Source organism: Schistocerca nitens, chromosome 8 (genome assembly GCF_023898315.1).
Source record: "Schistocerca nitens isolate TAMUIC-IGC-003100 chromosome 8, iqSchNite1.1, whole genome shotgun sequence".
Classification (NCBI taxonomy): domain Eukaryota; kingdom Metazoa; phylum Arthropoda; class Insecta; order Orthoptera; family Acrididae; genus Schistocerca; species Schistocerca nitens.
The window spans coordinates 596,867,135-596,881,256 of NC_064621.1; the positions used below are offsets into that span (position 1 = coordinate 596,867,135).

The following is a 14,122-nucleotide window of genomic DNA, read 5'->3' on the forward strand; positions in this document are numbered from 1 at the left end:
CTAATGATTATTTGTGATGATTTTGTTACTCACCAAGAGTAAATATAAATAATCAGCAATATGAACACTCACAGTATTGATTCATGGCATAGGGTGTATAAATGAGGTTCTTGTAATTATATATCTTAGTTTATTCACAGAGAACTCCCTTCATTCACAAAGAAAGCAGCTCATGTAAGAGAGCATCAAAAATTAGAGCAAAAAATGATACACATATGACAAATTAGACCAAACAGTTAGAGAAACTGAAGTATTTACTACCAGTGTCGTATTTACTTTGCAAGTAGAAAGCATTTTCTTCTCTGAACATAATCTGTTTCAGGTTTCATATTTTTCACTTTCCTGCTTCTGACATTACACATACCTTTTGTGTAGATGCTTCTTCTTCAGCTTTTGCAGCAAGCATGTTTGATAAAGCTTTTCGGCAGTGTTCATTAAATATGCCTACAATGACAGGAGATTTGTCAGACAGCACTTTCAGACACAAAAACAATCGATCCGCATCATCATTGGTCATGGCTTTAGAAGGAAGACCTGAAAGTACATTCAAAATGAATTTAGTTATGTGCTTTGACAGGTTAGCAAAATCATCACAGAGTTAATTTGTTCATTATTATTCGTAATCAAACAATATGGAAATCCATGTTGTATTGGCTGTTTTTCAAACAAAATTTCTACAGACTGACAGTCTAAGACGTGTGTCAGCTTTGTGAGATATTTAGAGATTACTGGAAAGATGATGATTAGGAAAATTATCAGAACATTGCAGTAGTACAAACTTTTAACTCTTCTGCTAATACAAGATTCTTTATCACAATTGTGATTCTTTGTGAATCAACTTTAATTTTATTAGGCCAAAACAAATTATTTATTAACTTGACTGTAGAATCCACACACAACCACACAGATGCAGACAATAAGCTATGACATTACATAAATTTTTGATTAATGGAACCTAGCAGACCTTTGAATAATCTGCCAGTTACTGATAGGGAAACGTGACAGTGACATTGTAATAGACATTGGTGACAAAGCCTTAGACAGGACTGAGCATTTCAATCTTGTAATTTTCTTTGCCTGATACAAGGGTCATTTCAAAAGTCCTGCACACTGCATATGCATGACAGTTACGGTGCGTTGTAGCATGTCAAAATTAATTTTGAACAGTTTTGTGTCGTTACGTAAATAACGTGATCATCTCAAACCACTACGACAGCAGCAAAATGTCATAAAGCAGATAAAGGATGTAAAAATACTTTATTTCTTGTAACTAAAAAGTCAGTGTGTGTGTGTGTGTGTGTGTGTGTGTGTGTGTGTGTGTGTGTGTGTATTCTAGAAAAACTAGTATTGTAACCAGCTGTAAAAGTGTTCACCCAGAAGTGGCAAAGACCATCTATGCGACGGTGGCGGACAGCAGCAACGTGTGCCAGAGATCATTCTGGGTGAGCTGGCTGCTATACAACAAAACGACAGCCACAAGAAATTATATATTGTTTTTTAAAGAATAACGGTAGTGCCCTATGTTTGTCTAGATTTAGGGTTCATCTACAGTTTTGTTGAAAGACAATACTGTGAAAAGGAAAGTTGCTACTCACCATATAGCGGAGATGCTGAGTCGCAGATAGGCACAACAAAAAGACTGTCACAAACAATAGCTTTTGGCCGGTAAGGCCTTCGTCAGAATTAGGGGGCAAACACGCACAGACACATTCATGCAAACCCAACTCACACACACATTACTGAAATCTCAGGCAATTGAGGTCACAGTGTGTGTATGTGTGTGCCGCCGTTGATACTTTGCTAGGAGAATTCGATATCGATTATCAAGACAATTAGAGATTTTCTATGAATTTTGTTAGAAAGGTTTCAGCAGCTTGTAATGAGTGGACTTAGATTAGATAATACAGTAATGATACTAGGCACAATCAGTGGAACTGTTTGATGAATTTTATCTGAAAGTAGCTCCTTGTAATTTTGTTTTGTACTTGACCTGCGGTCAAGCAATCTTTGAATGATGGGCACAGTGTAGCATTTCTGGTACACTGTGTTAGTTTGAAGATTGGTATTTGTGTGTCATAGATACGACTGCAAATGAAAGTCTAACAAGGTCCAGTTTTATTGCCTGTTATAGTTTGTTGCACATGCCAAAGGATTTGGGTGTTACTTATAGTTTGGAGAATTTGGGATAAGCACACTCTCAGGTGGTTGAGTGTTAGCTATTTGTGTAGATTTGTGGAGGATAGTGTTACTAGGAGGCAGTAACTTCTTGTACAGTGTGGAGTATTTAATAATCGAGTGTTGTTCTCAAGTTTTTCTTGATCGTAGGATCAACTACAGAAACAAATAGACCAAAAGTGAATTGCAATTACCAGTATAATTAGTCCGTACTCTTCGTTAATGACACAGTTATAGATATTCCGTTACCCTAGCTGCACCAATTGAAGACGGAAAATCCAACTGCTATCATCATTCCAGTAGTACGTGATGAGTTATCAAACAGGAACAGTTTCTGAAAAGGATTGTTGGGCTTGAAACATGGATACCAGATTCTGAACCAGAACTGAAGTCTCAGTTGTCACAATGCGAAAGTTCCAACCCTCCATACCTAACAAAATGCTGCCGCCAACAATCAAAAATGATGATTTTTGCGTATGACATGAGTGGAGTCATAGTTACAAATGAAGTGTCCCAGGGGATGCCTGTAACAGATGCAGAATACAAGCTGTTTCTGCAAAATGTTTTGCACCTGAAAATTTGTCAAAGGAAGCCTGACACACTTGCAGCTAGTGCCCTCATTCTGCATGATAATGCAAAACTGCGTATTGTCCTATTTGTGAGAACAATGCTTGACAAATATGGATGGGAAATACTTGGCTTCATTGGCACAAGCTGAGGATGCTACTCCACCGCCAGATGATGAGCAACTGCCATCACTGCTCCAACAAACTTCCCAGCCACATGACTTGGTCTTAATCTGCAGCAACAGCAACTGGCTCCTCTTAGTTCCCAGCTCTATCAATAGGTGGCAGTGTGTCACTACAGGCGTTATACAAACTCCAGTAGGGGATATTTACTGCCACCTCAGCCAATTGTACCCTTGTGAATTTGCTACCCACATTGTTCATAATTTCTTCCAGCATTGGGATTGGCATTGCCACCAACTTTACATCTCACATTAGCTGATGGCATGGCAGAACCCACTTCTACAACCCCTATAGCACAATACCACAAATCATATATTTCACCTACCCTGCAGGTGTCAGGCTAATACCAACCAAGAATTTGCTAGCATATTTGGGCAGATGGTCGCTGCATTTCTGTCTGCCATGGAAGTGAAGCCACCTACTGCAGAACAAATGAACTGCTTACGCTGTCATCTTCTCAAGGGTCTGTGATGAGGCACTATCAGGTTGCACACACCACTGTTACCTGCTGAGCTTCTAGGTGCCTTACAACTGATGCCAATGAAGCTGTTCAGTTAGTTCTGATTGAACCATTCAAAAATGGCTCTGAGCACTATGGGACTTAACTTCTGAGGTCATCAGTCCCCTAGAACTTAGAACTACGTAAACCTAACTAACCTAACGACATCACACACACCCATGCCCGAGGGAGGGTTCGAACCTGCGACCATAGCGGCCGCGCAGTTCCAGACTGTAGCGCCTAGCACCGCTCGACCACTCCGGCCGGCTTGAACCATTCCATCAACTACTTGGGAGCCCAACGAAGGAAAAGAACAGCAACAACATGTCACCATTTCTAGTCAAGTTCTCTGTTTTCTTTGCACTACCACGTGCTTGCTTGTGTGAACACTTGTATAAAATTAGTAGCACAAAAAGGTACCATATTTAGTTGAATCAAGAATGGTAAAAATGTATTATTTCCTACAGATCTTTTTTTTTTTATAATAAAGTTTTTGCAACAGTCAACTGGAAAAGAACACAGGTTCAGGAAAAGGAATGGGCCCATTTTAGTACTGCTTATTGTCATAGTCTACTCACCAGATTTTCCAAGATGCAACACAGAAGCCATAATAAGCATGGCTTCTGCAGTAAACCTGTTTTGTCGACGGGTATCTGGTACAGCTGTGCAATAACGCAGTGCTAGTTTCGCTAAGGTTGTTCCCAAAGCTGCTCCAATAAAGAAGTCACCTTCCATTAAATACTGACGAAGGGGAGGTCTTGCTTCACCTTTCTTTGCCACGCTAGTGAGAGAAATAGCTTTCTTTGTAATGAAGGCACATTTATTAAAGCATATAACTTTATGTGGATTATTATAGCCATTTTATGTTATTAAAGTATAAAAATAATAGTTACAAAAATGTCTCTTTGATAATTTCCAAGTGTACGTAATGGAAAGAAAGGGAGATTACAATTTATCTCACTGACCCTGTATTCATTATAGATAAAGCAGCTGCTCATCTGGGTTACAATGGGAAGCCAATGAAGTGAAAAATTGCTACATTAACAATAAAAAATGGTAGGCTGAGAGAACGATTGGAGGCTGGGGTAATGAGGATGGATGGGGGAGGGGGGCAGTTAAGGGGGACGAGATGAGTTGGAGGGAAAGGGAGGGATGGGAGGGACAGAGAAGAGGGGGGAGGGAGGGGGCGGGAAGAGTGAGAGAGAGAGAGAGAGAGAGAGAGAGAGAGAGAGAGAGAGAGAGAGAGTTGATTTTGAAATGGTAAAGGGGAGGGGAGGTGGAGTTGACAAACGGATTCAGGGCGCCCAGTTTATTCTATTAAGAGAATCCCCTGAGGTTTCCAGGTTTAAAAATGTTAAAATGTGTGTGAAATCTTATGGGACTTAACTGCTAAGGTCATCAGTCCCTAAGCTTACACACTACTTAGCCTAAATTATCCTAAGGACAAACACACACACCCACGCCCGAGGGAGGACTCGAACCTCCGCCGGGACCAGCCACACAGTCCATGACTGGAGCGCTTAAGACTGCTCGGCTAATCCCGCGCGGCGTTTCCAGGTTTCAATTTCTGATTTGTTCAAATACATTTTGTGCATATTTACTCAACAACTTGTAAGTGATTATTATCAGTTCAACCATGATGGAAAATATATATATATATTAAACTGAAGACTTTTTCTTTGTTTGATAAATAACGTTCAGTGATAAAATTTGTAGAAAAGTTAAACGATAAAATTGAATATGTTTTATTATAAATTTCATTTCCACTAAAAAAAAAACTCAAACTAGGTATAATGCCATCATGGACATGGTGACATTCAATGACTGATTATGCTTTCACAATGTACAAGATAACACAAACAGGTAAGTACAGCGCAACTACAGTCTCGACAAAAAAATTAAATAGCCTATTTTATTTCTGTGTGTAAGGAATGTACACAATGTATGTTAAAAGTTATACTGCATATCAATTGCTAGTACAGAAGGGGAAAACGGGAGGGGGGGGGGCGAGGGGAGGAGAGGTTATAACTCATACTACAAGGTAATTTTTTTTAATGCTGGGACAAACCCATATCAATTGTTGCACAATGAGGAGGTGGTTGTCAGTAAAACTAGAAACATGATTTGAATATAATAGAGGGAAACATTCCATGCGGGAAAAATATATTTAAAAATAAAGATGATGTGACTTACCATACGAAAGTGCTGGCAGGTCGATAGAAACACAAACAAACACATACATACACACAAAATTCTAGCTTTCGCAACCAATGGTTGCTTTGTCAGGAAAGAGGGAAGGAGAGGGAAAGATGAAAGGATGTGGGTTTTAAGGGAGAGGGTAAGGAGTCATTCCAATCCTGGGAGCGGAAAGACTTACCTTAGGGGGAAAAAAGGACAGGTATACACTCGCACACACACACATATCCATCTGCACATACACAGACACAAGCAGACATTTTGTGTCTGTGTCTGAGTATGTGCGGATGGATATGTGTGTGTGTGTGCGCGCGCGAGTGTATACCTGTCCTTTTTTCCCCCTAAGGTAAGTCTTTCCGCTCCCGGGATTGGAATGACTCCTTACCCTCTCCCTTAAAACCCACATCCTTTCGTCTTTCCCTCTCCTTCCCTCTTTCCTGACGAAGCAACCATTGGTTGCGAAAGCTAGAATTTTGTGTGTATATATGTATTTGTTTGTGTTTCTATCGACCTGCCAGCACTTTCGTATGGTAAGTCACATCATCTTTGTTTTTAAATATAGAAACATGATTTGATTGACGAACATATTCACTGCACCAAGATTGGTATTAAATGACATATTTCACAGAAAACTGATAGGAAAAATTATAAGTAATAAGGGAAACTGTGTGTGTGTGTGTGTGTGTGTGGGGGGGGGGGGGGGGTAAATTTACTAAAGAAATGAAAACTAAAAACGTCATAAAAAGATATATTTAGAATGATAGATAATAGCAAGTGCACATTTTTTATGCACCTAAAAATTAACCTTCATTCTAAGAGACAAAATAAAATCATCGGCCAACATCAAAAATGATATAAAAACACTATGGAGTAGACAATACGTTCAGAATGTACTGTACATCTTACTGCAGAGTCTACAAAAATACAATAAGCAAAGATATTATACAATAATAAATTAGTAAAGGAATCTAACAACAAAATGAAAGGCATTTGAAGTGTTGTAAACATGAAACAAATAACAAGCCAAACAATAAAAAGAAAACTTTAAACTGGACCTAAATTATATTTTTAATGACTAACTTAGTAAAATAGTTGAGGACCTAAAGAAAAACACTTTCTTTACAAACATCTTCATGACAAACCAGGAAAGGCTTTTTGATGTCTTAGGTCACTACCAATCCATTGAGATTCATCACTTTCATCGTCATTGTCTGGACTCACTATGCGCATAAAATATTTACTTTTCCAACAACTCTGTCAGGAAACTGCATGGAGGTCATCGAGACCCCATATTCTTCCCTAAATTTTGATCCTCCCCATCTTTTCAAAATAAGTTGTACACAGTCTGTCAGCTAAATATACTACTAATCTTTCAAATACTGACTTCATCCTGAAATCCTCCAGAAATCTCAGGCCACCATGGCTTAATCACACCTGAATACATGCTAGAGAAAGAAGAGAAAATCATTTTTGCCTAAAATCCACAGTACCATGTTGGATTAGGATCTAGAACTTAACTGCTATACCAAGGGTAATTCTCCCTTAACCCCTTAACCTATGATTTAAGTTCCAACAGGTTTTAGCATATGCTTCAGTAATGATTCGGCTATTTCAGTCTCATAATCAATGTAACTCTGAATTTTCATGTCATTTATTTTGTTGCGTAAAATGCATGAACTGAGTAGATCAATATCGAACAGAAAGATAATTTTTCAGTGTCCTTTCACATGTCTTCTCTTGATTGGGAAGCTTGTTAGTATTTGGTCTTGTTGATCAGTTCCAATCATTCCCTTACTGTACTCAACAACACAACCCGATTTCAAAGTACAATTAGACCCTTGTGTAATGATCCCTACTGTTTCATCTTTTGTCATAATAATTTGAACATCTTGGTTATCTTTCCATTTTACAGGAATTATTCGATTACAGCTCCTCATTCTGTATCCCCCCTTTTAATTTTACTTTACAGAAATCTTTTGGCATATTCTTTCTATTCGCATTTACATTTCACACTTGTTTTATAACTGTGCAATAGCGTCTTAAATAGTTTTGGTGAAGAGTACCAATTATCTAGGTACAAAGTGTGTCCTCTGTGTAACACCGACTGTGATGGCTCTTTGACAACACTTTCAAAGGCACTACCATCACAATTTATCTTTTTATGGCGTGTATATATTTTAAAGCCATAGCAATAAACTGAATCTGACTCACATAATTTGTAAAACTTAATACCAAACTGTGTTCTTTTTGATGGATTGAATTGTCTGAAAGATATGCGTCCCTTATATTTCATGAGATATTCATCAATAGTAATATCCTGTTTTGCTGTAATATCCTGTTTCGCTGTATATGTTACTTTAAATTTTTGATTAAAATACTTGGTCACAGGTCCTATTTCGCTCAATTTGCCTGCATTAGCAACCAGATCATTATTTGTGAAGTGCAAACATCTTGTACTTTGCAAATATCTTTTTAGCGGCACTGTTTTTCTAAACATGGGCATTTCCGTAACAGCCCTCTATTATCAGTTCAGGTGAATTCTTGGTTTTATTCCTCTGCAACATTATTATGAACAATGAAAAATATCTTTCAATTTCATTTCACTCAACAGGAACCAATTGTTATTGATTCTTTGTATTTTCTTTGGGTTGGTTCATATTTGTTCTGTGCACTGGTTAGTCTTGCTTACAATGTTCTCACAGAACATGTTATCAAATATTACATCAAATATATCTCGTTCTCTTTTATTTACTCCTACCAGATGTAAGGTTGCCTCTTTTATGCCAGGGGTCATTGTATAGTTCCAGATTTTTGGACTACATGTTTCTTTCCAAATCCAGGGCTCCAATAGTTGAGTCTTGAGAATCTTTGTCAGCAGTATCATCCTCAACAACTAAATGGTTGCATTTTTGTCACACAGGGTGTGTGAAGTCACTACTGTCACTGTCGGTAGCAGAAGTATCAATGTAATGCTCATTTTATATTCACGACATTTAAGTTTTGAAAACATTTTCTGGAGATAAATCTTAAATATTAAAGAACATGCAAATGTGACCAATAATAACATGTAATTGAGTGTTATACAGTGAGATAATAAAATCTATCACAAGACTGGCTTGTGCTGTGTGTGGTGGGGCATATCTCAAGTCACTACTGTCGTACCACAGGTCAGGCTCATAATAATCACATTTGGCCCAAATACCAGACCATGAATCACACACATGGTTATAGGATTTGGAGTTAATTTATGCCTTCTACTGAAATGGACACTACAAAAGAGTTGCAACCAGTTCGTGATATTTCCCATCACATGAGGGAGTTAGTTTGCACCTGAATACAGCAAAGCAATGCACAGCCAGAGCTCACATGTCCAAATGAGCTGTCAGGGAAAATTACAATAGGGCATGGTGCTAACAATGTTCAGTACAGTTAATATCTTTTTTCAGCTGTATGGCAGTTGCACAATTCAAAGGGTTGGTGGGAGAAAGTGCTGGCGGCATAAAGTGCTAGCAGCATAAGGGGCTGGTGGCATAAGGGGCTGGTGGCATAAGGGGCTGGTGGCATAAGGGGCTGGTGGCATAAGGGGCTGGTAGAAGAAAGTGCTAAGCCGCAAGGTCACTCCATGAGTTAGCGTGAGTTACATGTTTGGTTTAATTAAAAAACAATAATACAAATACAATAAGCCAAACAAATTATAAAGCTGGGGGGAGGGGGGGGGGGTGCAGCAACATGGGTATCATGTTTTTCACCTCTCCATTAGAGGGTACTACATTTTTCTTTCAGTGCCTCTCTCATCAATCTCAAGTTATGGAAGTAACTGAATATTTAATGACTATGAAAAATACTGAATTACTGAGGAATGGTGAGATGCGTTTGGCATTTGCTAAATATGCGGACAGTGCGATTAGAATAGATTAATTATTCATTCCATAGATCCATAAAAGAGGGAATCCTCCTGGGTGTGGAACATGTCAGATAAACACATTACTAAAATGCAATTAGAAAAACTTGAGTTTCATTAATTTTAATGATCCTCAGTGAATAAACAGTAAAATTATGTGCATGAATTAAATTTAAACTTCTAATATTTACAGGTTTAATAATTACATCTGCTTTCATTAAATCCATCATTCAGACATTTGCTAGTTTCTTGGCTATTACAACCAAGTATTGTCAAAAATGAAAGTAAATTATTCATTTAGGTGATCCTCAGTTAAGAACAGTCAGATTATGTACAAGATTTAAAATTAAACTTCCACTATTTACAGACTTAAGACTTACATCTGCTTTCCCCACATCCATCATTCACACAGTAAGTTACTTGGCTGTTACAAACAAGTATTGTCAAAAATTAAAGTATAATAAATTTTCATTAAAATGGTCTACTGCACATGTTGAGAAACTCATGGATGGAGTAGAAGGAGTTGGCCACCAAAAATTCTTTTAAATTATGTTTAAATTGTGCCTTGTCTGAAACTAAACTCTTAATGGTTGCTGGTAACTTATTGAAAATATGCTTTGCTGAATACTGGACTCCTTTCTGGGCAAGAGTAAGTGATTTTAAACCTCTATGTATATCATCAACAAAAGCAAAACGAGGATAATGGAATGTAGTCAAATTAAGTCGGGTGATGCTGAGGGAATTAGATTAGGAAATGAGACACTTAAAGTAGTAAAGGAGTTTTGCTATTTAGGGAGTAAAATAACCGATGATGGTCGAAGTAGAGAGGATATAAAATGTAGACTGGCAATGGCAAGGAAATCTTTTCTGAAGAAGAGAAATTTGTTAACATCGAGTATAGATTTAGGTGTCAGGAAGTCGTTTCTGAAAGTATTTGTATGGAGTGTAGCCATGTATGGAAGTGAGACATGGACGATAACTAGTTTGGACAAGAAGAGAATAGAAGCTTTCGAAATGTGGTGCTACAGAAGAATGCTGAAGATAAGGTGGGTAGATCACGTAACTAATGAGGAGGTATTGAATAGGATTGGGGAGAAGAGAAGTTTGTGGCACAACTTGACTAAAAGAAGGGATCGATTGGTAGGACATGTTTTGAGGCATCAAGGGATCACAAATTTAGCATTGGAGGGCAGCGTGGAGGGTAAAAATCGTAGAGGGAGACCAAGAGATCAATACAGTAAGCAGATTCAGAAGGATGTAGGTTGCAGTAGGTACTGGGAGATGAAGAAGCTTGCACAGGATAGAGTAGCATGGAGAGCTGCATCAAACCAGTCTCAGGACTGAAGACCACAACAACAACATGTATATTGTTCTTATTCCTAGTATTGATACTGTGTACTAAGCAGTTAGTTGGAAAAAGAGATGTATTATTTACAACAAACTTCATTAAGGAATAAATATACCGAGAAGCTGTGGTTAATATGCCCAATTCTTTGAATAGGTTTCGACATGATGTTCTTGGATTTACACTACTCATTACTCTTATTATACACATCTGTACTCTAAACATTTTTTCTCTGTTTGTGGAGTTACACCAAAATATGATACCATATGACATAATGGAGTGAAAATAAGCAAAATATGCCAGTTTTTTTACATTTATATCTCCTATGTCTGACATCATTCGCATTGCAAACACAGACTTGTTTAGGTGCTTTATCAGTTCATTAGTACGTTGCTCCCAACTGAATTTATTATCAAGTTGTAATCCCAAGAATTTTACACTCTCAACTTCTCCTATTTCCATGTCGTCATATTTTATACACACACCAGAAGGAAATCTCTTTGAAGTTCTGAACTGCATATAGGGGGTCTTTTCAAAGTTTAATGACAGGGAATTGGCTATGAACCACTTATTAATGTCAGTAAAAATTTGATTAGCTGCCCTTTCTAAATTTATATTTTATTTACTATTTATTGCAATGTTTGTATCATCTGCAAATAAGACAAACTTGGCATCTGGTAATATAACAGATGATAGGTCATTAATATACACAAGAAACAGTAGTGGACCTAGTATGGAACCTCGGGGAACACCACATGTAATTTCTTCCCAGTCAGATGATGTCTGATTGCCTACTGCTGAAGTGTTATGTAATGACACCCTTTGTTTTCTATTAGTAAGATATGACTGAAACCACTTTGCAGCACTACCAGTGACGCCATAATATTTTAATTTACTTAAAAGAATGCTGTGATTCACACAGTCAAGCACCTTTGACAGGACACAGAATATGCCAGTTGCCTCTAGTTTGTTGTCCAATGAATTAAGGAATACCACAGGAGAAATGGACATCTCTAAAAACGGCAATCACAGACGTTGGACACACAAAAACAGGCAAAGAAAGGTAACTACTACAAAACCTTGTGTAACAAAAGAATTACTTCAAGCTTTCGCAACAAACAGTTGCTTCATCGGGAAAGAGGGAAGGAGAGGGAAAGACGAAAGGATGTGGGTTTTAGGGGAGAGGGTAAGGAGTCATTCCAATCCCGGGAGCGGAAAGACTTACCTTAGGGGGAAAAAAGGACAGGTATACACTCGCACACACACACATATCCATCCGCACATACACAGACACAGACACAGATATGTGTGTGTGTGCGAGTGTATACCTGTCCTTTTTTCCCCCTAACGTAAGTCTTTCCGCTCCCGGGATTGGAATGACTCCTTACCCTCTCCCTTAAAACCCACATCCTTTCGTCTTTCCCTCTCCTTCCCTCTTCCCTGATGAAGCAACTATTTGTTGCGAAAGCTTGAATTTTGTGTGTATGTTTGTGTTTGTTTGTGTGTCTGTTGACCTGCCAACGCTTTTGTTTGGTAAGTCTCATCACCTTTGTTTTTAGATATACTTTTCCCACGTGGAATGTTTCCCTCTATTATATTCATAAAAGAATTACTTCAATTCATTGACAAAAGAAGGAAGTACGAAAATGTTCATGGAAAGACAGAAACACAGAAATATAAATCCCTTTGGAGTGAAAGAAAAAGGAAATGCAGGGCAGCCAAGACACGAAGAAATAAAAAAAAAAAAAATTAAATAAATTAAAAAAAAAAATCAACTTCCAGTGAAATTAAAAGCACTGGTGCTAACATTAAGAATGCAATGGGAATTATGCTGATAAATGCAGAGGTGAAAGTGGATAGGTGAAAAGAATACACTGGAGACCTCTATCAGGGGGAGGACCCGTTTAATGACAAGACAAGAAAAAAGTGGAGTGATATCAAAGACACAGGAGATCCAATATTAGAATCAGAATCTTAAAGAATTCTGGGAGACTTGAGATCAAATAAAGCAGAAGAGATAGATAATATTCCATTGAAATTTCTAAAATCCTTGGGGGAAGTGGCAACCAAATGAGTATTCAAGTTGGTGTGTAGAACTCATGAGACTGGCAACAAACCATCAGACTTTCAGAAAAATATCACCCACACAATTCCAAAGCAAGAGTAGATAAGTGTGAGAACTATCGCACTATCAGCTTTTCAGAGCATGCATCCAAGCTGCCGATAAAAACAATATACAGAAGAATGGAAAAGAAAATTGAGGCTCTGTTAGATAATGATCAGTTTGGCTTTAAGAAAGGTGGTGGCAACAGAGAGCCAGTTCTGACGTTGTGCTGGACAATGCAAGCAAGACTACAGACAAATCAAGACACACTCATTGGATTTGTTGACTTAGAAAATGTGTTTAGTATAAAATGGTGTGAGATCTTCGAAACTCTGAGCTAACAGGAGTAAGCTTTAAGGTAAGATGGGTAATATACAATATGTATAATAACTATGAGGGAACAATAAGACGGGAAGACCAAGAACAAACTGCTGAGATTTAAAAAGGGTGTAATACAGGGATGCAGTTTTTCATCCCTACTATTCAGCCTCAACATCGAAGAAGCAACAACAGAAATAAAAGGTTCAAGAGTGGGATTAAAATTCAAGGTGAAAGAATGTCAATGATAATATTTGATGATGTCATTGCCATTCTCAGTGAAAGTGAAGATGAATTACAGGATCTGTTGAATGTAATGAACAGTAAAATGAGTACAGAATATGCACTGACAGTAAACTAGAAAAACAACAAGAGCCACGAGAAACAGAAGAAATGTGAATGGCAAGAAACTTGTTGAAACTGATGATGACAAAGTAAATGAAATTAAGGAAGCCTGCTGCCTTGGGAAGGAAATAACCTAACACGGGTGAACCAAGACAGACAAAACAAGCAGGTCAGCAAAGGGAAAGATGACATTCCTGACCAAGAGAAGTCTGCCGGTATCAAACACAGGCCTTAATCTGAGGAAGAAATTTCTAAGAATGTACATTTGGATCACAGCATCGTATGGTAGGGTATCATGGATTGTGGGAAAACCAGAACACGAGATAATTAAAGCATCTGAAATCTGATGCTACATAAGAATGGTGGATATTAGGTGGACTGAAAAGATAAGGAACGAGGAGGTCCTCCACAGAACTGACGGAGAAAGGAACATATGATGAGAAAAGACAGGATGATAGGAGACGTGTTAATGACACCAGAAATAACCTCC

At 38.0% G+C, this 14,122-nt stretch overlaps 1 protein-coding gene across 1 annotated transcript in view; it reads right to left on the minus strand.

The window, feature by feature from the left end:
* LOC126198728 (coatomer subunit beta) overlaps nt 1-14,122 on the minus strand; it is a 119,596-nt gene that overhangs the window by 26,103 nt on the left and 79,371 nt on the right. The window contains exons 12-13 of the mRNA XM_049935249.1: nt 4,002-4,204; nt 365-534 (exon numbers count right to left, since the gene is read on the minus strand). Coding sequence (XP_049791206.1) covers nt 365-534; nt 4,002-4,204 — 373 coding nt within the window. The remainder of the gene's footprint in view (nt 1-364; nt 535-4,001; nt 4,205-14,122) is intronic.